At 42.8% G+C, this 25,094-nt stretch overlaps 1 protein-coding gene across 2 annotated transcripts in view; it reads left to right on the plus strand.

The window, feature by feature from the left end:
* LOC132834890 (protein transport protein Sec24C-like) overlaps positions 1–1,588 on the plus strand; it is a 70,966-nt gene extending 69,378 nt beyond the window's left edge. For both annotated transcript variants that reach the window (XM_060853970.1, XM_060853971.1), the window contains one exon: positions 296–1,588. In XM_060853970.1, the coding sequence (XP_060709953.1) occupies positions 296–436 (141 nt within the window). In that variant the 3' untranslated portion in view covers positions 437–1,588. The remainder of the gene's footprint in view (positions 1–295) is intronic.
* Positions 1,589–25,094: the final 23,506 nt, after the last annotated feature.

Consider the following 25,094-nt stretch of genomic DNA (forward strand, 5'->3'; position numbering starts at 1 on the left):
CTCACTGTCTCTTTTTCTCTCTGTCTTTCTCTGTGTCTGTGTGTGTGTGTGTGTGTCTCACTCTCTCACACACGCGTGCGCACGCACAGACACACTTTTTCTCTTGCGCACTTGTTTGTCATTGCTTGGAGAGCTGGAGTGCAGAATTTTGTAGTTGTATTTTCCCCACATTGTGATGACTGATTTTCAAGATGGACCCATTAATGCGAAGGTGCTTTATGAAATGGTCAGTTTGTGCTGGTACACTGTTGAAATTCAGGTTCTTTCCCTCTGATTTGTCAACTTCTTCTTGCAGCTCATGATTGTGAAGCAAGATGACAAAATGGAGCTGCTCTTCAAACACTTTCTCATGGAGGATAAGAATGTGAATGGTGGAGCCTCATACGTGGACTTTCTCTGCCACATGCACAAAGAGATTCGACAGCTCCTCAGCTAAACTTTGGGGTGTATGGGGTCTGGGTGGGGCCGAGCTGTTTACACGACAAGAGATGCTTCCCAATGGGCCCAACAATCTTGGGTGTAAACAAGGGTCCTGTCTGTCAGCTGCCACAGAGGCAACATGGGCATGTGGCTAACTTGTTAATACTGATGTAATGTAAGGAATTAATAGTACAGTATAATGTATATGATTTAGAATCTTATATGAGAGCTATCTTTTCAACACTGGTATTGCTGTGTTCCTTGTGTATGAGGAGATGAAAAGAAATGCACTGAGTGTGGTTGGATGTATGAAAGAGCAAGCTCCTGATACACAAGCTTTCAACTCAATAAATTGAACAAAATCCAATTTGTGGCTTTGCTAACATGGTTCGACTTTCTGGAAATTATTTTTATACACACCTGAAATAATCATTTCATGTTATACAACAGCCTTTTTTCGTTCTGTCTGTTAATTAGGTCCTTAAATGTCAATAGGTTTGTGAATGAAAAATAAGCTATCTTATTCACTCAAACTTATGTGAATGCTTAACATTTCTAATGATTAAATTCTCTGCTGGACTCCTTTGCAGACTCTAGGTGAAAGTATCTGATTGTCAGCAAAGGCTTTGGTGGGGGGTGGGAGTGGGTTTTTAAAACATTTGCAAAATGTCAGTATTTTTTTGCGTTTTGGATTTTATTACCTGATCAGCGAAGGGAGTAAGTCATCTCAAGCTGCTCTTTTCAACGTCACTGATCTCCTCCTCAGGCCTGCATCATAAATTCAAATCCTGAGAATTATCCAACCAATGCATGAAATCCCAGAATGAATGGCATAATTTAATCCTTGTGTCATCAGCCTCACGTTCTGGTTGTAAACTTTGAAGATTGAGAGTCTTTGGGATTTGATGCCTCTTTCGAGAAAAGGAGTACCTAAATGCTATTGTACCTAATACAAGTGGAGATGAGCAGTGGTGATATGGAATCTTTATGCACACTTCCCTAACCACCTCCTTCCTCTCTCAGATAAACTTTGTCTCTGCCAATTCCTGTTTACTGGATTGGGTTTCTGTGCTGATTATTTTGCAGCCTGCTGTAAAAGGAAAACAATGTGCTGTTGTAAACGGGACATAAATTTTTGATGCAATAAATACATTTCTTTCCAAATGTCTCCTCAGAGCTGCCCTCCAGTTTCTATTTCAGTCTTACAGTGCATCTGAGGTGGAGAGATTCCTGTTTAGCAGCCCTGGTGCCAACATTCTTGAGTGGATTACATGTTTATGGAGAAGTCCAATCTGTAACTCTGGTTGGAATTTGCTGTTATCACAGCAAATCAGAGTCCTGCAAACCAGGATACTGCAGGACAGTGTAGATCCATTTCCAAACTTACAAATCCTTGGTGGTCCATTTACTTTGAAATGAACATTGCTGTGTTGCTGATGAATCCAGTTTGAGCTGGACCCTTAGTTTCTGAGATTAAAGCAATGGCAATGCTCTTTAATATTTTATTTCAACGTCCTGCAAATTTCTTAGCGAGTTTTGAGAAATTTTGTAGCTCAGGTTGAAATTCTGGATGTGGGTTTGTTCACTGAGCTGGAAGGTTCATTTTCAGACATTTCATCACCATACTGGGTAACATCATCAGTGAGCCTCTGAATGAAGCACTGGTGGTGTAGCCCGTTTTCTGTTCATATGTTTGCGTTTCCTCTGGTTGGTGATGTCATTTCATGTGGTGACATAATTCCTATGGTGATACCATTTCTTGTTCTTTTTCTCAGGGGGGTGGTAAATGGAATCCAAATCAATGTGTTTGTTGTTAGAGTTCTGGTTGGAATACCATGCTTCTAGGAATTCTCATGCGTTTCTCTGTTTGGCTTGTCCTAGGATGATGTGTTGTCCCACTCAAAGTGGTGTCCTTCCTCATCCATATGTAAGGATACTCAAGTCATTGAGATGTGGAGCATGGAAACAGACCCTTCGGTCCAATCTGTCCATGCTGACCAGATATCCCAACCCAATCTAGTCCTACCTGCCAGCACCCGGCCCATATCCCTCCAAACCATTCCAATTCATATACCCATCCAAATGCCTCTTAAATGTTGCAATTGTAAGAGCCTCCACCATTTCCTCTGGCAGCTCATTCCATACTTGCACCACCCTCTGAGTGAAAAAGTTGCCCCTTAGGCCTCTCTTATATCTTTCCCCTCTCACCCTAAATCTATGCCCTCTCGTTCTAGGCTCCCTGACCCCAGGGAGAAAGTGAGGTCTGCAGATGCTGGAGATCAGAGCTGAAAATGTGTTGCTGGAAAAGCGCAGCAGGTCAGGCAGCATCCAAGGAACAGGAAATTCGACGTTTCGGGCATAAGCCCTTCGTCAGGAATGAAGAAAGTGTGTCCAGCAGGTTAAGATAAAAGGTAGGGAAGAGGGACTTGGGGGAGGGGCGATGGAGATGTGATAGGTGGAAGGAGGTCAAGGTGAGGGTGATAGGCCGGAGTGGGGTGGGGGCGGAGAGGTCAGGAAGAAGATTGCAGGTTAGGAAGGCGGTGCTGAGTTCGAGGGATTCGACTGAGACGAGGTGGGGGGAGGGGAAATGAGGAAACTGGAGAAATCTGAACTCCGATTTCTCCAGTTTCCTCATTTCCCCTCCCCCCACCTCGTCTCAGTTGAATCCCTCAAGCTCAGCACCACCTTCCTAACCGGCACTCTTCTTCCTGACCTCTCCGCCCCCACCCCACTCCGGCCTATCACCCTCACCTTGACCTCCTTCCACCTATCACATCTCCATCGCCCCTCCCCCAAGTCCCTCTTCCCTACCTTTTATCTTAACCTGCTGGACACACTTTCCTCATTCCTGACGAAGGGCTTATGCCCGAAACGTCGAATTCCCTGACCCCAGGGAAAAGACTTTGCCTATTTACCCTATCCATGCCCCTTGTAATTTTGTAAACCTCTATAAGGTCACCCCTCAGCCTTCGACGCTCCAGGGAAAACAGCCCCAGCGTGTTCAGCCTCTCCCTGTAGCTCAGATCCTCCAACCCTGGCAACATTCTTGTAAATCTTTTCTGAACCCGTTCAAGTTTCACAACATCTTTCCGATAGGAAGGAGACCAGAATTGCACGCAATATTCCAACAGTGGCCTAACCAATGTCCTGTACAGACGCAACATGACCTCCCAGCTCCTGTACAATGGAGCAGTTTTTTTCAGATGTGTCCAGGAAGGATTCCTGACACAATATGTAGATATGCTGACGAGAGGGGACGCCATATTGGATTTGGTGCTTGGCAACAAACCATGCTAGGTGTCAAATTTCTCAGTGGGAGAACAGTGCAGTGATAATGATCACCACTCCCTGACCTTTACTATATTCATGGAGAGGGATAGGAGCAGACAGTATGGGAAAGTATTTAATTAGAGGAGAGGAATTACAGTACTATTAGGCAGGAACTGGGGTGCCTGCATATTCTCAGGGAAATGCATGACAGAAATGTGGAGGTTGTTTAGGAAGCACTTGCTGATAGTGCTGGACAGGTTTGTCTCACTGAGACAAAAAGGAAGGGGTGGTAGGTTGAAAGAAGCTTGGGTGACCAGGGATGTGGAACATCTAGTCAAGAGGAAGAAGGAAGCTTACTTGAAGTGGTCAGGATCAGACAGGACTTTAGAGAGTTACAATGTAACCAGGAAAGAACTGAAGAATGGACTTAGGAGAGCTAGAAGGGGTCATGAAAAAACTTTAGCAGGTAAGATTAAGGAAAATCCTAAGGTGTTCTACACTTACGTGAGGAACAAGAGGATGACCAAAGCGAGGGTAGAGCCAGTCAGGGAAAGTGGAGGGAACTTGTGCCTGAAGTCAGAGGAGGTAGGGGAGGTCCTTAATGAATACTTTGCTTCAGTACTCACTACTGATAGTAGTGAGTACTACTTGGCGTTTCTGATGTCAAGCGTGAAACAGACTGATATGCTTAAACAGGCTCATGTTATGAAGGAGGATGTGCTGAAAACTTTGAAAAACATAAGGATAGATAAATCCCTTGGGTCAGATAGGATACACACGAGGTTACTACAGGAAGTGAGTGAAGAGATTGCTGCACTTTTGGCGATGATCTTTTCATCCTTACTGAAGTAGTGCCAGATGATTGGAAGGTTGTTCAAGAAAGGGAATAGGGATAATCCTAGGAATTACAGACCAGTCAGTGTTACATCTGTGCTGGGCAAAGTATTGGAGTAGATTCTGAGAGACAGGATTTATGATTATTTGGAAAACCATAATTTGATTAGAGATGGTCAGCATGGCTTTGTGAGAAGCAGGTCATGCCTCACAAACCTTATTGAGTTCTTCGAGGATGTCACAAAATATACTGAAAAAAGTAGAGCAGTGGATGTGGTGTACATGGATTTTAGGAAGGCATTTAATCAGGTTCCCCGTGGTAGGTTCATTCAGAAAGTAGGGAGGCATGGGGTACAGGGAAATCTGGCAGTCTGGATGCAAAATTGGCTGGCCCACATAAGACAGAGGGTGGTGGTAGATGGTAAGTTTTTAGCCTGGAGCTCGGTGACCAGTGGTATTCCACAGGGATCTATTCTGTGACCTCTGCTCTTCGTGATTTTTATAAATGACTTGGATGAGGTAGCAGAAGGCTGGATTAGGAAGTTTGCTGATGACAGAAAGTTATGGAGTTGTGGGTAGCGTGGGGGGCGCTGTAGGTTGCAAAGGGATGTTGACAGGATGCAGAACTGGGCTAGTAAGTGGCAGAAACGTGTGAAGTGATGCACTTGAATGTGAATGCAGAATACAGGGTTAAAAGCAGGATTCTGAATGAGAGGTGACTTGATAGAGGTGTACAAGATAATGAGAGGCATAAATAGAATGGATAGCCAGAGACTTTTTCCCGTGGGAGAAATGTCTATCACGAGGGGGCATAACTTTAAGGTGATTGGAGGAAGGTTTAGGGGAGATGTCAGAGGTAGGTTCTTTATGCAGAGTGATGGGTGTGTGGAATGCACTGTCAGCAGTGATAGTAGAATCAGATGTATTAGACATATTTAAGTGACTCTTGGATAGGCACATGGAAGATAGTACAATAAAGAGTATGTAAGTTAGTCTGATTTTAAGAAAGGATTAAAAAAAGGTTGATACAATATCGATGGTTGAAGTGCCTGTACTGTTCTATGAAAGATAATACTGGCTTTGGAGACAGCCCAGAAAAAGTTCACTGGGATGATCCTGGGTATGGAGGGATGGTCTCATGAAGATAGGCAAGGTTGAATAGGTTGGCTGAAACGTAAATTATAATCAGCATCTCAGGATGATCCCTCTGAACCTCTCGGCACCAGTCCATTCATTGCAGTCGTCTTGTGGTGCAGTGGTAGTGTCCCTATCTGTGAGCAAGGAGGCTCTTATTCAAGACCTATCTGCTCCAATGATGTGTAATAGTAACTCTGAATAGGTTGTTTCAAGAATATTTCACTATAATTCCTGTCTTTTCTGTCAATCAATCAGGCAGTACAGAGGAACTTCGATTATCCAAAGGACATGGGCAGACAGTATTTTGTTCGGTTAATCAAATGTGGGATAACATTGTTTAGCCAAGCATCAGGACCTCGCGATCTTGCCGGATAATCCGGTATTCGGATAACTGAGGTTCCTCTGTAGATAAATTTCTTTACAAATTAGTCCAGATACTGGTGAATTATTCATGATGTATTCCTTCAAAATAAATGGAATTCCAGATTAATACACACCAGGTTTCCATACAGTCACCTCCCATAAGTGTAGCTGTTCTCATTGACCACAGAAGCAGCTAATAAGGTGGAGCTAATAAACTGTTGTAATAAATTAAGTTCCGTTGAAGGAAATGAAGGGTACAACGTTATTGAGAATCAACTTAAACTTGGTGTAAATCTTTGAATTATTAATTATTGTTCAGGAAATATTCTGTTGCTGTCAACCATAGTTTTCATGCACCTGCCTCTGAAACATAAAATTGTGTCCCACGCTAAAAGACCGAACAAAAATCCAGGTTGACTTCCCATTCCTCTTACTGAAAAAGTGTGAGACTGTTGTAGTGTCAGTACTGAGGGGATACAACCTTCTGTGGAAGGTCGTGAGGGGCAGTACTGCAGGAGTGCTGCATTGTCAGACAGACAGTGCTGAGGTGTTGCTGGTACCACGCGTGGATATGTCGGTAAACTCACTTGGTCTGTGTATGCAAGCTTAACAATTAAATTTAATTAGATTTCATGAACTGCTGGGTATTATAACTCTAATGTGATTTTATATATAAAAATATAGACAGTTATCCAGGTTCAGACAAATTCACCAGCTGGAGTAGGGCTTGATATGTAATTGTGAACCTGGAGAATAAACAATTACTCAACTTCAGGCCAAACCTGGAGAGCTGGTGATCTGAAACTTCAGATCAGAGCTGAGATCCAGGAACTGGTTTTTGAGTGAACTCTGAAATGACTAATTTGTGTTCAGATATATTCAAGTGAACAGTTTAATTCATTAGAATTAATTGTTGCCACCTTCACATTGCATAAATTTTATTACAGACGGAGTCACACTAGCTATTAATCACACTGTAATGTAATTTGTTCCAATTTACATTTTAAAATTACATTGTGGTGAAATATTTAGCTAATCAGTGAGAATAAACCGGGATGGTGGCTGTGTTTGAACGATATGATTTGGGGATTTGATCTGAAACTTTATCTCACCCCATCAACCTTGCTTATAAAAGAAGATCAGAGGAGATTCATGTGGAACCAGCAGCAATACACCATTTATACAAATGGCCTGTTTCTGTGTTGTTAACTTAAATGTCACCTGAATATTTATGGAATTTTGTTTACCATAAATTAACTGTTTCCCTTTATTAAGCTGGCAGCACTTTAGGATATTTGGAAATGATGGTACTTTATGAATGTAATTTCTTCCTTTAATAACTTTGGCAGCACAGAAATTGGGCATTGTTCAAAAAGTTAATATTTGTAGAAGCTTTTGGTCTTCCACACTTGGTACAATTTGCAGAAATGCCAGTTCAAGGAGGAGATAGCAACATTTATTCTGCATAAGAGAAGAATGCTGTTAGTGTTCCATAGAAAAATGCCATTAATGCTGATTGACAGTTGATTCAAAACCAGGTAGGTGGACTAGCAAAGGCATTGTCCTGAGAAATGAACCAGCAAATGGTTGTCACCTATTGTGTTGAGTTGAAACAGGCAGAGCCTATGTACGTATTCTTTCAGTCTGCAAATAACAGGGTCATGTTCACGTATGTCCCTTCCAATGTACACAAGTACACCATACTGTGAGCACGACTGACCGTCCTTCATTGGTTGTCATCATAATTCCTCACAGAATCAGAATTTTCCAGCAAAAGTCCAAACAAGTAATGTCTTCAAACTTCAGAGTCCACTCACCGATCTATTGTCTGCCACACAATAGAAATGTTGGTTTTCCACTTAAATTGCTATTGTTGAAAACTGTCCTGATTTGTGCAAGATAAAAGCTTCAATAATATGTCATTTACAATTCATTCACAAGATGAGGGTGTTACTAGCCAGGCCAGGCCAACATTTATTGCCCATCCCTAATCGCCCAGAGGGCAGATAAGAGGTAACAACATTGCTGTGGGTCTGGAGTCACATGTAGGCAAAACCAGGTTAGAATAGAAGTTTCCTTCCCTAAAGCATGTTAGTTTTCAGCAATACTTCTTTCTTTAATTTAACCTGCACATGTACCAAGGAAATCTAAAAGGATGGCGCCTGGTTATTTCAAAATAATTTTCTGTTCAAAAAGCATACAAACCTGACTGAGATGACCAAGTGGCTCAGTGGTTAGCACTGCTGCTTCACATCAATTCCAGCATTGGAAATTGACTCAGGGAGAATGTGCAATGTGGGTTTCTGCCAGGTGCTCAGGTTTCTTCCCATACTTCAAAAATGTGCCAGAAGGTAGATTCGCCATGGAAAATGTGGGGTTATGGGGTTGGGGTGGGTCAGGGTGGGATTCTATTTGGTCGATTGGTGTAGACTCAATGCAGCCCTCCAGACTCAACATTGAGTTCAATAATTTTAGGGCCTGAACTCTCCCATGTCCTAGCTCCCTACCCCACATTAGGCCTTATCACACAGTCTGCTATTATATACTACCCATTGTCAGCCACTAACACTCCATTATCAGCTATTCATCCTCATAGCCAGTTCATTATCCACTCACTCCTTTGCCACAAGGGATGTATAACCTGTGCCCACTTTTTGACTCTGATCTCCAGCATCTGCAGTCCTCACTTTCTCCTCCTCACTCCTTTGCCTGTCCAACTGTTCTTCTCCCCCGACCCTATCTTCTGTATATAAGCTGATGTTTTCCTCGCTACCATCAGTTCTGCACCGGACCAGAAACATGAACTTTGATTTCTGGTGCAGACAGACCAGCTGATATTTTCCAGAGACTGTATCCGTAGTTCTTTTGGTTTTTATAAGGTAACATTCGGTGTTGGGCTGCAATTCTGGCAAGCAGCAACATTTCTGTTCCTGATGCAAAGCCACGTAATGCTGACTTTGGTTCCTTGAAGAGAGGACTGAGACTTTCAGAAGGTAGTGTCTGGTCTTCTGGCCTGGTTGGGGGGTGTGGAGGGCTCGAGAGAAGATAGGGACCAGTGGCAGGTCAGGCCAGAACTGTACTGGAGTCTTGACAGCGCACGCATACACATTTGTAGTTCCAGAAGGCAGTATTTAATGTGTTCCTAGGACCATAGAAACTGTTTCACCTGTTAGCTAGGCAAGGATAAGTCATTTGCCCCACAGATGTGATGTCCACCCAATGGTCAAAGGGTAACTCTGAGCAGGGAGGTTTTTGCTCTCTAGGCTGATCTGGCAGTGGCTCTCAATGGGGCAGAGTTGCAGAATGAGAACAAAAATATCTCTGGCAATGTGTGTCCCACTGACATTCCTGCTGCCCCTCAGCTCAGAGTGTCTGAAATTCATAGACTGTCCATCAGTAACTTGAATATGTTTCATGAACAAATGGCTGGTGAATCTAGCTTCAGTCTTCCCGAAACACTCCTCAGCCAATGCAGTACTGTTCCTCTCTGCTGTGAGGTAGGAACTACTGCAGCCAGTATGCACACAGTCAACACCAGAAACATATGTGATAGCTCACCAGATCATCTCTTTTTGTGATGTTAATCGAGGGATTGGGCAGGAGACTGGCAAGGCTCAACTCGTTCTGAAATAGTGCTGTGTGATCCTTTTCATTATCTCCAAGAGAGGACAACTGGGTTTCAGTTTATTCCCTCCCAAAGGGAAGTGGTACCTCTGACTGACAGTGCAGCCCTGCTCCTGTGGGAGATTGAGAATGTTTCAGCCTGGGTTATGGTGATTAAGGCCTGGAGTGGGATTTAAACCAACAACCCTCAGACTCAGGTAACATTATTAACCACTCAGTCACTCAGTGAACGTTGAAGGATTGAAGTAATGGACTATGCACATAAGGAAATGAGCTCGATGAACCTGACGATGGGGAAGGGAGGAAGCTGTGGAAGAGTCTAGAAGCTGGTAGGTGGCTGAGTGGTTAGGGTGATGGATTGGAAATCCAATTGGGGTCAGACCTTTTTCTTTTGTTCTATGAAAGGAGATTGGGCAAACTGGGCCTGTATTCTCTCAGGAGAAAGTGAGGTCTGCAGATGCTGGAGTTCAGAGCTGAAAATGTGTTGCTGGAAAGCGCAGCAGGTCAGGCAGCATCCAAGGAACAGGAGAATCAAAGTTTCGGGCATGAGCCCTTCTTCAGGAATCCTGAAGAAGGGCTCATGCCCGAAACGTCGATTCTCCTGCTCCTTGGATGCTGCCTGACCTGCTGCGCTTTTCTAGCAACACATTTTCAGCTCTGTATTCTCTCAGGTTTCTGAAGAATGAGAATGATCTCATTGTAACTTATAGAATAGATTGGGAGGTACAGAGAACAGGTTTCCCTGGTTGGGAAGTTGAAAAGCAGGGAGGAACCCTTTAAAAATAGGGTGACAAGATGATACAATTTCTTTTTACTGGAAGGATTGTGAATAGAGGGCTGTGGAAATCCAGTCATGGAGTATGTTTAAGATCAAAGAAAACCTACAGCCCAGGAACAGGCCCTCCAAGCCTGAGCCGATCTGAATCCACTGTCTAAACCTATCGCCCAATTCCTAAGCATCTGTATCCCTCTGCTCCCCACCTACTCGTGCATCTATCCAAACGCATCTTAAATGAATCTACTGTGCCTGCCTCTATTACCTCTGCATTCCAGGCACCTACCGCTCTCTGTGTAAAGTACTTGTTGCGTATATCCCCCTTAAACTTTTCACCTCTCACCTTGAACGTGTTATTGACTCCCTCACCCTGGGAAAAAGCTTATCTCTATCTACTCTCTCGATACCCTTCATGATTTTGTAGACCTCAATTAGGTCGCCCCTCAATCTCCCCCTTTCTAATGAACAAATACTAAATAATGTCTTGCATAACTGAAACAACCTTCCTCACAATGAAACATTCAAGGTGCATAGCTGATTATAGCTGCATCGTATCTTCCGGAGATTCAAGCATCAGCACACCCAGATCGCTCTGCATTGCAGAGTACAACAATCTTTCACCATTTAGATATTTTTTTCCCCAAGAAACACTGATATTTTCACACTTTCCTGCATGATACTCCATTTGCCAGATCTTTGACCATTAACCTAACTTCTCTCTATCCATTTGTCTGATTCTTTTGACCTGTCATCATTCACTTTCTGACCTTTTTGTGTTATCAGCAAGGGTAGCTGCAATATTCAAGGTTTGTGCGAAGATTTGTAGCTCGGGTGCTCTTTGTTGTGGTTCTGTTCGCCGGGCTGGAAGTTTTTGTTGCAAACGTTTCGTCCCCTGGCTAGGGGACATCATCAGTGCTCTGGAGCCTCCTGCGAAGCACCTCTTTGATGTTTCTTCCGGTATTTATAGTGGTCTGTCCTTGCCGCTTCTGGGTGTCAGTTTCAGCTGTCCGCTGTAGTGGTTGGTATATTGGGTCCAGGTCAATGTGTTTGTTGATGGAGTTTGTGGATGAATGCCATGCCTCTAGGAATTCCCTGGCTGTTCTCTGTCTGGCTTGCCCTATGATAGTAGTGTTTTCCCAGTTGAATTCATGTTGCTTGTTGTCTGAGTGTGTGGCTACTAGGGATAGCTGGTCGTGTTGTTTTGTGGCTAGTTGATGTTCATGTATGCGGATTGTTAGCTGTCTTCCTGTTTGTCCTATATAGTGTTTTGTGCAGTCCTTGCATGGTATTTTGTAAACTACATTAGTTTTGCTCATGTTGGGTATTGGCTCCTTTGTTCTAGTAAGTTGTTGTCTGAGCGTGGCTGTTGGTTTGTATGCCGTTATGAGTCCTAAGGGTCACAGTAGTCTGGCTGTCAGTTCTGAAACGCTCCTGATGTATGGTAGTGTGGCTAGTCCTTTTGGTTGTGGCATGTCCTCGTTCCGTGGTCTATCTCTTAGGCATCTGTTGATAAAGTTGCGCGGGTATCCGTTTTTGGCGAATACCTTGAATAGGTGTTCCTCTTCCTTTTTTCGCAGTTCTGGTGTACTGCAGTGTGTTGTAGCTCTTTTGAATAGTGTCCTGATGCAGCTTCGTTTGTGTGTGTTGGGGTGGTTACTTCCATTGTTTAGGACTTGGTCTGTGTGTGTTGTTTTCCTGTGTACCCTTGTGGTGAATTCTCCGTTTGGTGTTCTCTGTACTATCACGTCTAGGAATGGGAGTTGGCTGTCCTCTTCTTCTTCTCTCGTGAATCGGATTCCTGTGAGTGTGGCGTTGATGATCCAGTGTGTTTTTTCTATTTCCGTGTTTTTGATGATTACAAACGTGTCATCGACATATCTGACCCAGAGTTTGGGTTGAATTTGTGGTAGGGCTGTTTGTTCTAACCTTTGCATAACTGCCTCTGCTATGAGTCCCGAGATTGGTGATCCCATGGGTGTTCCGTTGATTTGTTCGTATATCTGATTGTTGAATGTAAAGTGTGTCGTGAGGCACAAGTCCAGTAGTTTAAGTATGCCGTCTTTGTTAATAGGTTCCGCCTCCTGTTTTCTGTTCTGTATGTCCAGTAGGTTGGCTATTGTTTCTCTGGCTAGGGTTTTGTCAATCGAAGTGAACAGTGCCGTCACGTCGAATGAGATCATGGTTTCTTCTTTGTCTATGTGTGTATTCCTGATGGCGTCCAAGAATTCCTGTGTTGATTGTATGGAGTGTTTGGATCCGCTGACCAGGTGTTTCAGTTTTTGTTGTAGTTCTTTGGCCAGTTTGTATGCTGGTGTCCCTGGTAGTGATACTATGGGTCTGAGTGGGATGTCTGGTTTGTGTACTTTGGGTAGTCCATAGAATCTGGGGGTGTTGTTACTTTCCGGTTTCATTCTTCGTAGGTCAGCTTTGGTTATCTGTCCTTTTTTTTGTAGATTCCTTAGTGTGTTATTTATTCTATTGGTGAGTTGTGGTGTGGGGTCAGAATCCTTCATTTGGTAGGTGTTGGTGTCTGCTAGTAGGTGTTGTGCCTTTTTGATGTAATCTGATTTATCTAGGATGACAGTCATTCTGCCTTTATCTGCTGGTAGTATGATTATGTTCTTATCATTTCTTAGTGCTTTCAGTGCTTCCCCCTCCTTGGTGTTGAGGTTATGCGTTTGTCTTTTTCTTATCATCATAGGTACGACCGTTTGTCTCACTGTTTGTTGTGTCTCTTCAGTCAGTCCATTGTTCCTGAGTGTGCACTCTAGTGCTGCTAGGAAGTCTGCTGTCTTGGCATCCCTGTGGTTGTAGTTGAGTCCCTTGGCCAGTATAGTTCTTTCCATGTCTGTGAGCTGTCTGTGGGAGAGGTTTTTAACCCAGGTGTGTGTTGTAGTGTCCTCTTTTTTGTGTGTTAGTTTGGCCATTTTTTTCTTTTAGTGCCATTTTTTTGCGATGTGTTGTCCTGTTCTGTCCTATAGTGACAGCCTGTCCTATGGTCCGGGTCCATTCATGATTAGTGGTCTTTGAAATTAACGACTTTTGGCGTGCAATTTCTTGTTTGTATTTGTGCAGTCGGTTGTGAGCGTCTGTGATCATTACCTGGATCATCCTGAGTCCGTTCTACTTGGCTGTTTCCCTGGCTTGTGGATTATTGACTGGTGGTACCTGACACATTGTGGAAGGATTTGATTCTTTCGGCATTCGTGTAGGAACCGGAGTTGTTCATATGTGGCGCTTAGGCGGTTAGCACAGGATTCCCATTTCCTGGCTTGTCTCAGCGTCTCTCGCCCATAAGTGTTCAAGGTTTGTGCGAAGATTTGTAGCTCGGGTGCTCGTTGTTGTGGTTCTGTTCGCCGAGCTGGAATATCTTCAATCCCTGCATGATTTGGTGGATGTAGATAGATTTCTGATAACCGTGTATGTCATGAGTAATGAGGATAGTGTCGGTAAAAGGCATTGAAGTGTTCAATCGGCCATGATGTCATCAGGGGGAAGCCAGGCTCAGATCATTGAGCAAGAGTTGTGGATCAACAATTAAGTTGGGTAAAACGCAGGGAGACAGACAACCCTAACGATGATCTGGGAAGGGTGAGGATTACTGGGTAAACACGGGAGCTAAACATTTGCACAAAATATAAATGACACAAAGAAACAGGCATAGGTACACTCTGTCACAGACAAAACTGAAGCTGAGAGGCACTGAAGAAAAGATATTTAACTTCCAGTGAGTCACGTTCTTACTGAATTTTCTGATGTGATTTGCTGGTAACATATTTAATTGTCTTCTATTCTGAAGGATGCTATTTCCAGATGAAGGATGACAATGGCCTGTTTTTCATCACATTCTGTGATGCCACTGTCATTGCTTGAGGGTCACTCCCTCCCCCTTTCCATGACCATTCACACTGAGAGTCAAAAAAGTATTTTCTGAATGAGAAAAGGCTTAAACCTGTAGAGGAGCCGAGAGGCTTGAGGAGGTAAGTCTTGAGATCATGAAAAGCTAGGTACAAAAAATAATTTGAAAGGCTAATGAAATACTGGTCATTTTTCCATTGCAACTGAATTAGGAAAGAGGTGGAAGTAACTTTAATTGCGGTTGCCCAGAGGTCCCAGCAAGATTAACCGGGTTCAATTTGGGCATGCACTTCAGGAAGGAGCAGCTAGGAGGGGCCAAATGGTCTTTGTCTGTTCTTTTAAAATATCAGCCTTGAAGAGGGTGCATTGCATATTCAGCAGCATGATATCCGGACGAGATTAATTCAAGTGGAATCGGCTTACGTTCCCTTGAATATAAAAGATTAAGGGATAATCTAATCGAGGAATTTAAGCTACTTAAAGGATTTCATAAGGTAGGCTGAGAGAACTGATTTTCTTGAGTGAGAAAGTCCAGAAGATGGGGTTGGAACCTGAACTTGAAGCCAGGCCATTCCAGGGACACTTTCAGGAGGCACCGTTCAAACAAAGACAAGTGGAAGTTTGGATGATCAGCCCTGACAAACACACACCCCGTTAAAGGCTGGGGGTTATTTGGAAATTTCAAATCTGCTGCTGATGGATCACTTTTAGTTTAAAGTGTTGAGGGTTATGGAACCAATGACCATAGATGGGGCCTAATACACATTGACCTCAGCCTGATTACCCCATGATGGGCTGAATGGCCACGTGTTCCTATGTTTTTGACAGGAGAGGGGTGTTTACAATAATGTTGAACAAGATGGAGAAAATTTTAATTGGGATGTTTAAACTTCAATTTGCAAAGCTGCAAATTCCCCTCCAAGCCACTCATGGTCCTGATTTGGAAATATATTGCCATTCCTTCACGGTCAGTGGGCTAAAATCCCAAATCTCCCCCTGTTTCTTAACAGCATTGTGGGCCCGTCTGCAGCAGTTCAAGAAGGCAGCTCACCCCCCACCTTCTGAAGGGGCAACTGGCGATGGGTGATAAATACTGGCCCAGCCAGTGACACCCACATCCCAAAGCAGGAATAATTGGACAAAAAAAAACCAGCAGGGGAGGAACCGGAGGATGAATTACAGAAAACACTTCTCCTGAAGACCTTTATAGAGATTTACAAAATCATAGATAACAACTGTATTTTCTCGAGGTTGGGGGAATTCGAAACTAGGAGGGATATTTCTAAGGTGAGGGGAGAATGTTTTAAAAACGAGGGGCAACGTTTTTCCAGAGTGTGGTCATGTGGAATGAATTCCCAGAGGAAGTGGTGGAAACCGGTACAGTTACAGCATTTGAAAGACATTGGGATAAATACATTCATTAATAGAACAGGGTTGGAGGGATATGGGCCAAATGCTGCCAAGTGGGACTAGTTTGGTTTGGGAATATGATTGTTATGGACTAGTTGGACCGAAGGGTCTGTTTCCATGCTGTATAACTCTATGATTCTTTACAAAGTGCCAACCGAAATGAACAGTGTGCAACCCACTACAGCATGGAATGGATCAGGTCCGAGGGGCTGAATGGATGCCTTCACCTGTGATTCTGGGAATCAGTCAGAATTTTCACAGAAGAACGCTGGGCTCCAACCTCCAACACACACTCTCTTCCTTTCCCCCCAACAGTTCCTCCCAACTCCCCACCCTGCCAATCTCCTCTATAGCTTGTCCCCAAACAACAGCTCAGGAACAGGGACAGGTCTGGGACAAAAACAGGACCAACGTGGAGAGATCAGCAAAAAAAAAACCCAAATGTCTTCACTAAACGATGTTGCAAAGTTACCTGCGGAACTGTACCTGGTTAGGAGGAAGGGTCACTCGACCCGAAGCGTTAACTCTCCCCTCGCTGCACAGATGCCGCTGGGCTGCGGAGTTTTTCTAGCAGTTTGTGTGTTTTAATTGGAATTGTATCTTGGGTTGTATCCGGCGCTGACTTTACCTGCCTGAACTGGGTCCTAGAAACCTTCAGTCTGCTGTTCTCTGATATTTTACTGAACGTAGCCCAGGAGTGAAGGCAGGAGCTGTGGTCTTAAAATGAAAGGGTTTCCTGTTGCTGAGGTTCATCATCCAAGCGGTGACGGAGCAGCAGCTAATCCCGGACAGTGACTGAGACTGGGGCTGGGGTTTAATTATTCTGATAGAGTTTACTCCGCCTTTCCCGGTTATTACAGCAGCTCAGCATCAGAGACACACTCCCATTTACACTGAATAAGGCCAGGCAACCCTCCAGTGGAGGGCACTGCAATCATAAAGAATGTGTGGCGCTGACTTAATGAAGTTAATAGCTGGGGACCTGGCGGTTTCGTTGAATTTAAATTAAATCAGGCGGAAAACTCTGTTGGCGTGGAGAAATCTGCAATCTGAAGTTCTGCTCCTCTCCCAACAATTCTCACAATTGTAAATTCATTCGGGAAAAAAAATGCCACACATTTTCAGCAAACAGTTTTCTGAAGCCCAATTAATTGTTTCTTATGTGCTGCTGTAATGCTGAGACGAGACAGATTCCAGACTGTAACATGTCCTGGTGTTGATTTGGTTTTAATCAGCTGATCTGTCACTGAAACAATGTTGTGGATTTGTTTTAACAATAAAACAAAAGTTTGAAAAAAAATACAATACAAAACAACATACTATTTACCTATGAAAGAAATCCAAAGATTATAAAATGCAGAAAGAAAATATGATCCTATTCCAAAAAATTCCTTGACAGATTCCATAAAAAATCCTTTATACAGGAATATAAAACAAAGAGGCTGGAAATCTGAAACAAAAACATAAATTGGTGGCAAAACTGTTTTTGCTTCGGAATCCTATACAGTGTACAAAATCACCCTTCTACCTTACTGGCACCAGAGGGAAAAAAAAACTTTTCCCAACTCCTTGGTTTAAGGTAAGTCTGACTTTAACTCCTGACCTGGAAACACTAATAGCTTCTTTATGCAGCTGTTGTGCACCTATGTTTAAATATGCTCACCTTTAGTAAGCTCTTCAATGTTTTATCCCAGTACTTCTAAATTGGAAAACTACTACAGTGGTGCCTCGGAATCGGAATTTAATTCGTTCAGGAGGCTGTTCAGATTGTGAAAAATTTGGATTCCAAAACAATTTTCCCCATAAGAAATAATGGAAAGTGAATTAATCCGTTTCTGGACCCAAAAAAAAATTCAAGACACTTTTGACTACAAATACACATGGTTAAGGTAAAATAAGATGAGTAAATGACCTAAATATCAAGTAATAATAATAAAAGCAAGAAGTAAATGTACTAACATGAAAATAACTTCATTTACCTTAGTGAGGAGTGCTCATGGTGAATGCACTTATTTGCTTCACTGCTCTTTTTGGGTGCCATGGTGAATGCACAAGGGGGATAATTTTTACAAAAGCACAAATCAAGGTGAAAACATGAGGTAAACTAATGATGGACACGCGAGAGATGCTTTCACGACTACGTCCTGGGACGAACTGAACAACCAATGTATGACCTGAACGGTACGTCGTGTTCAGATTCTGAAAATGTGTTTGAATTTTAGGGCAAAATTTTCTCGAAATAATTGTTCAGATTCCAAGTTGTTCGAACAATCGGGTGTTCGGATTCCAGGGTCACCATTGTATCTTTTACTCAAATGGTAATTTGTTACATTCAACCCTTTCTTAGATTTACTGCTCTACAAAACCATCTCATCCATGAACTCCACAGAACTGCTCAAAAACACACTCACTCTCTCTCCATAAGCTACAGGCATTTCCCCATAATTTTAAAACAAATCAAATTCTAGACGTTTCTAATAGAACTTGAAGCATACTGGCTTACCTTTTATTATGAAGCTGAAGGCGTAAACTGTACCTTTAAAACAGAGTGAATTGCGCTGTTTTGCACTGAGAGGTTACAAGCACCTGCCACATGACTAGCCAGCAGTCTCATTGTGTACTGGAAAATTGAAAATATATAAATTTGGCTGTGAAATAGATATTGGCATTGGTTGCTCTTTTGACTATTTGAATTTAACCAGTTTAAATTATGCCCCAGGATACTAAAATACAATTAAGTTTGAATTTATTGTTTTTGTCAACATCAAACCAATGAGATGATCCGATGTTGGGATATAAAAAAGCAGGCATTTGAAAGTCAGAGAGAGTAACTGCCATCAAGAAAGACTGCCATTCAAAAGCACTCTCTATCAAAGGTACCTTTCTCATATAAAAGATATTGGCAGTAAAAGAAAGACAACAACCCCAGGAGATCTTCAGCTGGGAGAAGAGAGACACCGATGATGACAGCCACTGTGTGGTTTTGAAGTTAAGTTGATGTGATCCAAATTTTTTTTTATTGGAACAGTACATTGTTATAGAGTTGGAGGCAGATAACAAGCAGTTAAGAGAAATGGGGGCTTAGAGTGTTGTTTAATGTTCACTTTATAGAGTTATGGAATAAATTGACATTATTTTCTTTAATTGTGGAATTTGGGAGTTCTCTGTCACTCATATTTTAACAGATTATGAGGTGAGGTGAGCTTTTCAGCATGTTTGGTTTAATTAACAGAAGGGTTCACCACCATTTTGTAACACTTCCTAAGTCATCAGATATTCTCAGGTTAACAAAACTACATTATTGCTACCAAAGATGCTCTCTTTGTACTGTTGTAAAATAAATCACCATTGCCACAGAAATACTTACAAGTTAATAATTAACTTCAAACAAAAAGAAAACACAAACTTTAATTATATTAAAATTGAATATTTCCCACTTTCCTGAATGAGTGCAGCTCCAACAACACTCAAGCAGTTTGACACCATCCAGAACAAAGCAGCCTGCTTGACTGGCACCACATCCACAAGCGTACACTCCCTCCACCATCAGTGCTCAGTAGCAGCATGTACCATCTGCAAGATGCACTGCAGAAATTCACCAAAAATCTTCCATCTAGAAGGACAAGGGGAGCAGATACATGGGGCCACCAGTCCCTGCAAGTTTCCCTCCAAGCCCCTCACCATCCTGACTTGGAAATATATCACCATTCCTTCACTGTCACTAGATTAAAATCCTGGAGTTTCTTCCTAAGGGCATTATGGATATACCTACAGGCAAGGATTGCAGTGGTTCAAGGCGGCAGCTCACTGCCACCTCTTAAAGGCAAAGGGGCAGACAATAAATCTTGGACCAGCCAACAATGCTCACATCGCACGAGTGAATAAAATAAATAACAATCAGACAGTTTATATTGGAGTAGTGTAGTGGGTTACTTTAAGAAATTAGGAACCTATTGGGAAATATTCTGAGGGATAGAATTAATCTCCACATCAAGAGGCAAATATTAGTCGAGGATTATCACCTGTTGGAGAAAATCATGTCTGTCAGGTTTGACTGAGCATTTTGAGTTGTGACTAGTTGTATGGAAGAGGCTAATGCAGTGTCTACATGGATTTCGGTAAAGCTTTTAAGAAAATCTTGCATGGAAGATCAGTCAGAATGTAAGAGCCTATGGATCCAGAACAATTTGGCAAATTGGATCCAGGAAGCAGAGGGTGATAGATACCGATGATTGTTGTGACTGGAAACCTGTATCCGGTGGCAAACCACAGGGTTCAGTGTTGGCTCCCTTGCTGTTTTACATTTACACTAATCATTTAGATATGAATGTGCGAGGTACGAGAAATAAATTTGTAATTGACACAAAAATTGGTGAGATGGTAAGTAGTGATGAAGAAAGCCTTAGACAATAGGACAATATAGACAGGCTTAAGAGTGGCAAATGAAATTTAATCCTGAAAAGTATGTGGCTATGCATTTTGGGAGAACTAACTAAAGGAGTACCTGGATGACTGGTAGGATTCTCAGAAATACAGAGAATCAGAAGGATCTTGGGGTGTGTGTGAGTGTGTGTGTGTGTGTGTGTGGGGTGTGTGTGTGTGGGGTGTGTGTGTGGGTGTGTGTGGGGTGTGTGTGGGGTGTGTGTGTGTGTGTGTGTGTGTGTGTGGGGTGTGTGTGTGTGGGGTGTGTGTGTGGGTGTGTGTGTGTGTGTGTGTGTGTGAGTGTGTGTGTGTGTGTGTGTGGTGTGTGTGGTGTGTGTGTGTGTGTGTGGGGTGTGTGTGTGTGTGTGTGTGTGTGGGTGTGTGTGTGTGTGTGTGTGTGTGGGGTGTGTGTGTGGGGTGTGTGTGTGTGTGTGTGTGTGTGGGGTGTGTGTGTGTGTGTGTGTGTGTGGTGTGTGTGTGTGTGTGTGTGTGTTTCAGAAGGTAATAGGATAGATGGAAAAGATCGTTCAGAAGGCATGTGGGATACTTTCCTTTATTAGTCAAGGCATTGAATACAACAGAAATGAGGATATGATGGAGTTATATAAGATGTTAGATAGGCCACAGCTGGATTACTGTGTGCAGATCCGGTCACCACATGATTGGAAAAATGAGATTGCACAAGGAGATATTCACCACAATGATGCCTGGACTGGATTGATTCAACTATGAAAAGAGATTAAACAGACTGGGATTGTTTTCCTGAGAGCAGAGAAAGCAGAAGGGTGACCTGATTGATGTGTACAAAACTGCCCTCAAACTGAATGGCTTGCTCAGCCATTTCAAAGGGCAGTTAAGCATCAAGCACATTATTGTGGATTCAGATGTAGGCTGGACTGGGTAAGGATGGCAGATTTCCTTTGCTAAAGGATATAGTGAAGCAGATGGTTTTTGTTTGCAACAACTGATGATGACTTTATAGTTATCATTGCTGAGAAAAACTTTATAATCCAGATGTTGTTAACTGAACTTAAATTCCTCTAACTGCTCTGGTGAGATTTGAACCCAAACATTAACACAGGTATATGAAACAAGGACTCCACCACTAACACCAGCAGCTAGGTCGGCTGATTAAACAACTTCTATTGTTCCTGCTGCAAAGTGCAGAGGTGGACTCTCTCACTGTCTCTAAGGTCTGTGATGTAGAGTGATACCAACAGCATAGCTTCATTCCTGCACCAGGCAAAAGTGAGGACTGCAGATGCTGGAAAAACACATCATGATGAAGGGCTTTTTGCCCGAAACATTGATTTTCCTGCTCCTCGGATGCTGCCTGACCTGCTTTGCTTTTCCAGCACCACATTCTTGACTCATTCCTGCACCAGTTCACATTACTGTGAAGGACTCTCCTTCTCAACCTCTCCCCTCACCCTGAGGTGCGGTGACCCTTGGGTTAAACCACCACCCCAGTTGTCTCTCTCAAATGAGAGAGGAAGACAATGGAGACTTAATCTTTTACTTACTTATAAAGTGTTGATGCAAAGAAAAATAATAAAATATGATCAAGCTTTCTCTCACATCTAAGCAACTTGCTCAACATGAGTTGTTATTGTGTTACAAAGCCAAAAGACAAATTATCAATTAATCTGAAATAAAAACAGAATATTCTGGAAACACTCAGGAGGTCTGGTAACCTTTGTATAAAAAGAGGAATGGAGTTAATTTATCAGGTTGTTGACATTTTGTTGGAGTTGTTTTTCTCAGTACGGTCATGTTTGTTGTTTATTTTATTGTTCTGAAAAACCTCTCTCGATGGAGAGACTATCGGACACAGTTTTCTAGTTTCTTGTTTTTACTTCTGATCTCCAGCACCTACAGAATTTTGCTTTTTGCCCAATGGATTAGCTTGTAATGAAACAGAGAGTTGAAGTCAGACCAATCAATCCAAGGTAGTCATGAATTATTCCAACAAGGAATTTAGGAGAAATTTGTTGATCCAGAAATGGTGGGAACGTGTCACCTGCTACAAAGGCAATAGTTGAGGTGAACAGTATCAATGCAATTAAGGAGAAACCCGAGAAGCAATGATGGAGCTGACAATGAGTGAGATGAAAAGGTGGTTGGAGGAGGCCCTTGTGGAGCAGAAATGACAGCAGGGAACATCGGATAACTGGCCTGGTTTATGCTGTCAAACCTCAGCAATAAAGCTGTCAGTAAATCCTCATTTGAATAATTGTACACAATTCTGTTTAGACTAAATATTACATGGCACAAATTTTCTCTCATGTCAACTCTGATTTTTCTACCAATCCCTTAAATCTGTATCCCACTGGTCACCAACCCTTCTGCATGGGAAACTGTTTCTCCTTATTTACCATTCACTATTTAGAACATATTTAACTCTTAACCTTCTATACTCGAAGACAAACAGTCCCCGCTTAATCAAACTCCTCATGTAACCATAGATTCGTATCCCTGGCTCTGTTCTCATCAATCTCCTCCACACCGTGATTGGAAGACCTCAGTCAGTCCAGATTGGGAACAGCATCTCCAACACCATCACACTGAGCACAGGGGGTCCCCCAGGGCTGTGTGCTCAGTCCACTGCTGTTCACCCTGCTGACACACGACTGTGCAATAATGCACAACTTGAGTCACAGCATCAGGTTCACTGATGACATGACTGTAGGTGGGTCTCATCAGCAGGAATGATGAGTCAGCACACGGAGACGCGGTGCAGCAGCTAACGGACTGGTGCAGAGCCAACAACCTGTCTCTGAATGTGGACAAGATGAAAGAGATGGTTGTTGACTTCAGGAGGGCACGGAGTGACCACTCACCCTCGGACATCGACAGCTCCCCTGTGGAAATCATGAAGAGCACCAAATTTCTTGGTGTCCACCTGGCAGAGAATCTCACCTGGACCCTCAATACCAGCTCCATAGCCAAGAAAGCCCAACAGCATCTCTACTTTCTGTGTAGACTGAGGAAAGCCCCCCTCCCACGCTCCCCCTCCATCCTCACCACATTCTACAGGGGGTTCATTGAGAGAACCCTGAGCTGCTGCAACACTGCCTGGGTCAGGAATTGCACTGTCTCAGACCCTACAATGGATAGTGAGGACAGCTGAGAGGATCATCGGGGTCTCTCTCCCCTCCGTTACAGACATTTACACCACACGCTGCATCCAAAAGGCTAACTGCATCGTGGAAGACCCCACACACCCCTCACTCAAACTCTTCTCCCTCCTGCCATCTGGCAGAAGATACCGGAGCATTCCGTCTTTCACGGCCAGACTGTGTAACAGTTTCTTCCCCCGAGCCATCAGGTTCCTTAACACTGTATGATCAGACTCTTTCCCATCTGAAATTATTTGCGTGACTTTGAATTGCTGCTAGAAAAATGTCTATTATTTATCATTCTTCTATTACACTGGAACCTGTGTGTTTTGTACTTGTTATGCTGTGTATGATTGTGTAGTTTGTGCTGTCAATGTAGCACCCTCAGTCCTAGAGGAACACTGTCTCGTTTTTTTTTACTGTATCAGTTGTAAATGGTAGAAATGACAAATAAAAAGCTGGTCTATTCTACTCTCCACTGTCTCCAAAGCCTGGCCATTCTTGCTCAAGACTGCAGCTTAGACTGATCCGTACTGTTCTGGCTGCAGCATTCAACAGTGTTTCATTGGGTTTTAACAGAGCACCCTTGCTCTCATAAAAACAAGGACCCCAATTTTTTTTAAAAACAGGCTTCTCAACTTGTCTGACCACTTTTTGTATATACACACCCCCGGCTCTCTATTCCTGCACCCTCTTTGAAAGTATATGGTTTCGTCCATATTAGCCTTTCTTCATTTGTAATTTCACAACACTTTGCTTTTCACCTTAACTATCAAAACCATTCCCTTCTTTTTCCCATCTAAAGATAATATTCAGGAAGGGGAGATGTTGAAGATTGCCATTTGCGTTTCCATTGAAATCGTAAAAACTTTCCTAAATTTAGATAATCTTGGGAGAGTCTTGGGTTGAATAGTTACTGAATAACTCCTCCCTAAACTAGCAGGAAAAGAAGTTGCTTATGACTGAGGTCACAGGCTGTAGCCACTTTCGGCACCACAGCCTCAGTCCCCATAAAGCCCCAGTTGTAAATTAAAATCCCATCAGTGTTTAAAGATAGAAAATCAAATTGGTTTAATGTCCAGCAGTGTCCCACTACACAAACACATGAACTGTCTGCTCTCTGAATAAATGTATACAGTTAATTGGTGATAACATAATTAACCAAAGGTTAGCTATACAGCAGTCTCCTCACATACGGAGATATGGTGCTGCAGAGTAAATTAATCCTGTAAAACCCAAAAACACATCACTGTGAGTATCCTAAGAAAGTGGAATGAGCAATATCCATGGCTTTTATAGAATCATATAGCACAGAAGAAGGCCATTCAGCCCATTGTGCATGTGCTCTTTGATAGAGCTGCCCAAATAGTTTAGGCCCACTCCTCCATGCTATTTCACAGGGTGCTACAAATTTTGTCCTCTTCAAGTATGTATCCAGTTCTCCGATTAAAGGTTGCCTTTGACTCTGCTTCCTCTGCCCTTTTAGGTAGAGTGTTCCAGATCACAACAAGGGTTTATATAAAAAGACTTCTCCTTCTCCTCCCCTCTGGCTGTTTTACCATCTCTCTTACACCTGTGTCCCACTGGTTTCTAATCTGCTTACCACCAGACACACTCTCTCTCTATTGACTTTTATGGTCTAAGGAGAACAACTCCAGTTTCTCCAGTCTCTGCACATCCACTGAAGTCCCTCATCCCACTTTTTATTGTAAGCACTCTTTCTTGTCATCCTTCTGAAAGCAGGGGGTCAAAACTGGACACAGTACTCCATCTGGGGGATGACCAGTGTTATGCAAATCTTCATTGCTCTATCACTTTTCCTTTCTTTGGTTAAGGGTCCCATTTTTTAGAATTATTTTCTT

This window comes from Hemiscyllium ocellatum, chromosome 43 (assembly GCF_020745735.1).
Source record: "Hemiscyllium ocellatum isolate sHemOce1 chromosome 43, sHemOce1.pat.X.cur, whole genome shotgun sequence".
In the NCBI taxonomy this organism is placed as follows: Eukaryota; Metazoa; Chordata; class Chondrichthyes; order Orectolobiformes; family Hemiscylliidae; genus Hemiscyllium; species Hemiscyllium ocellatum.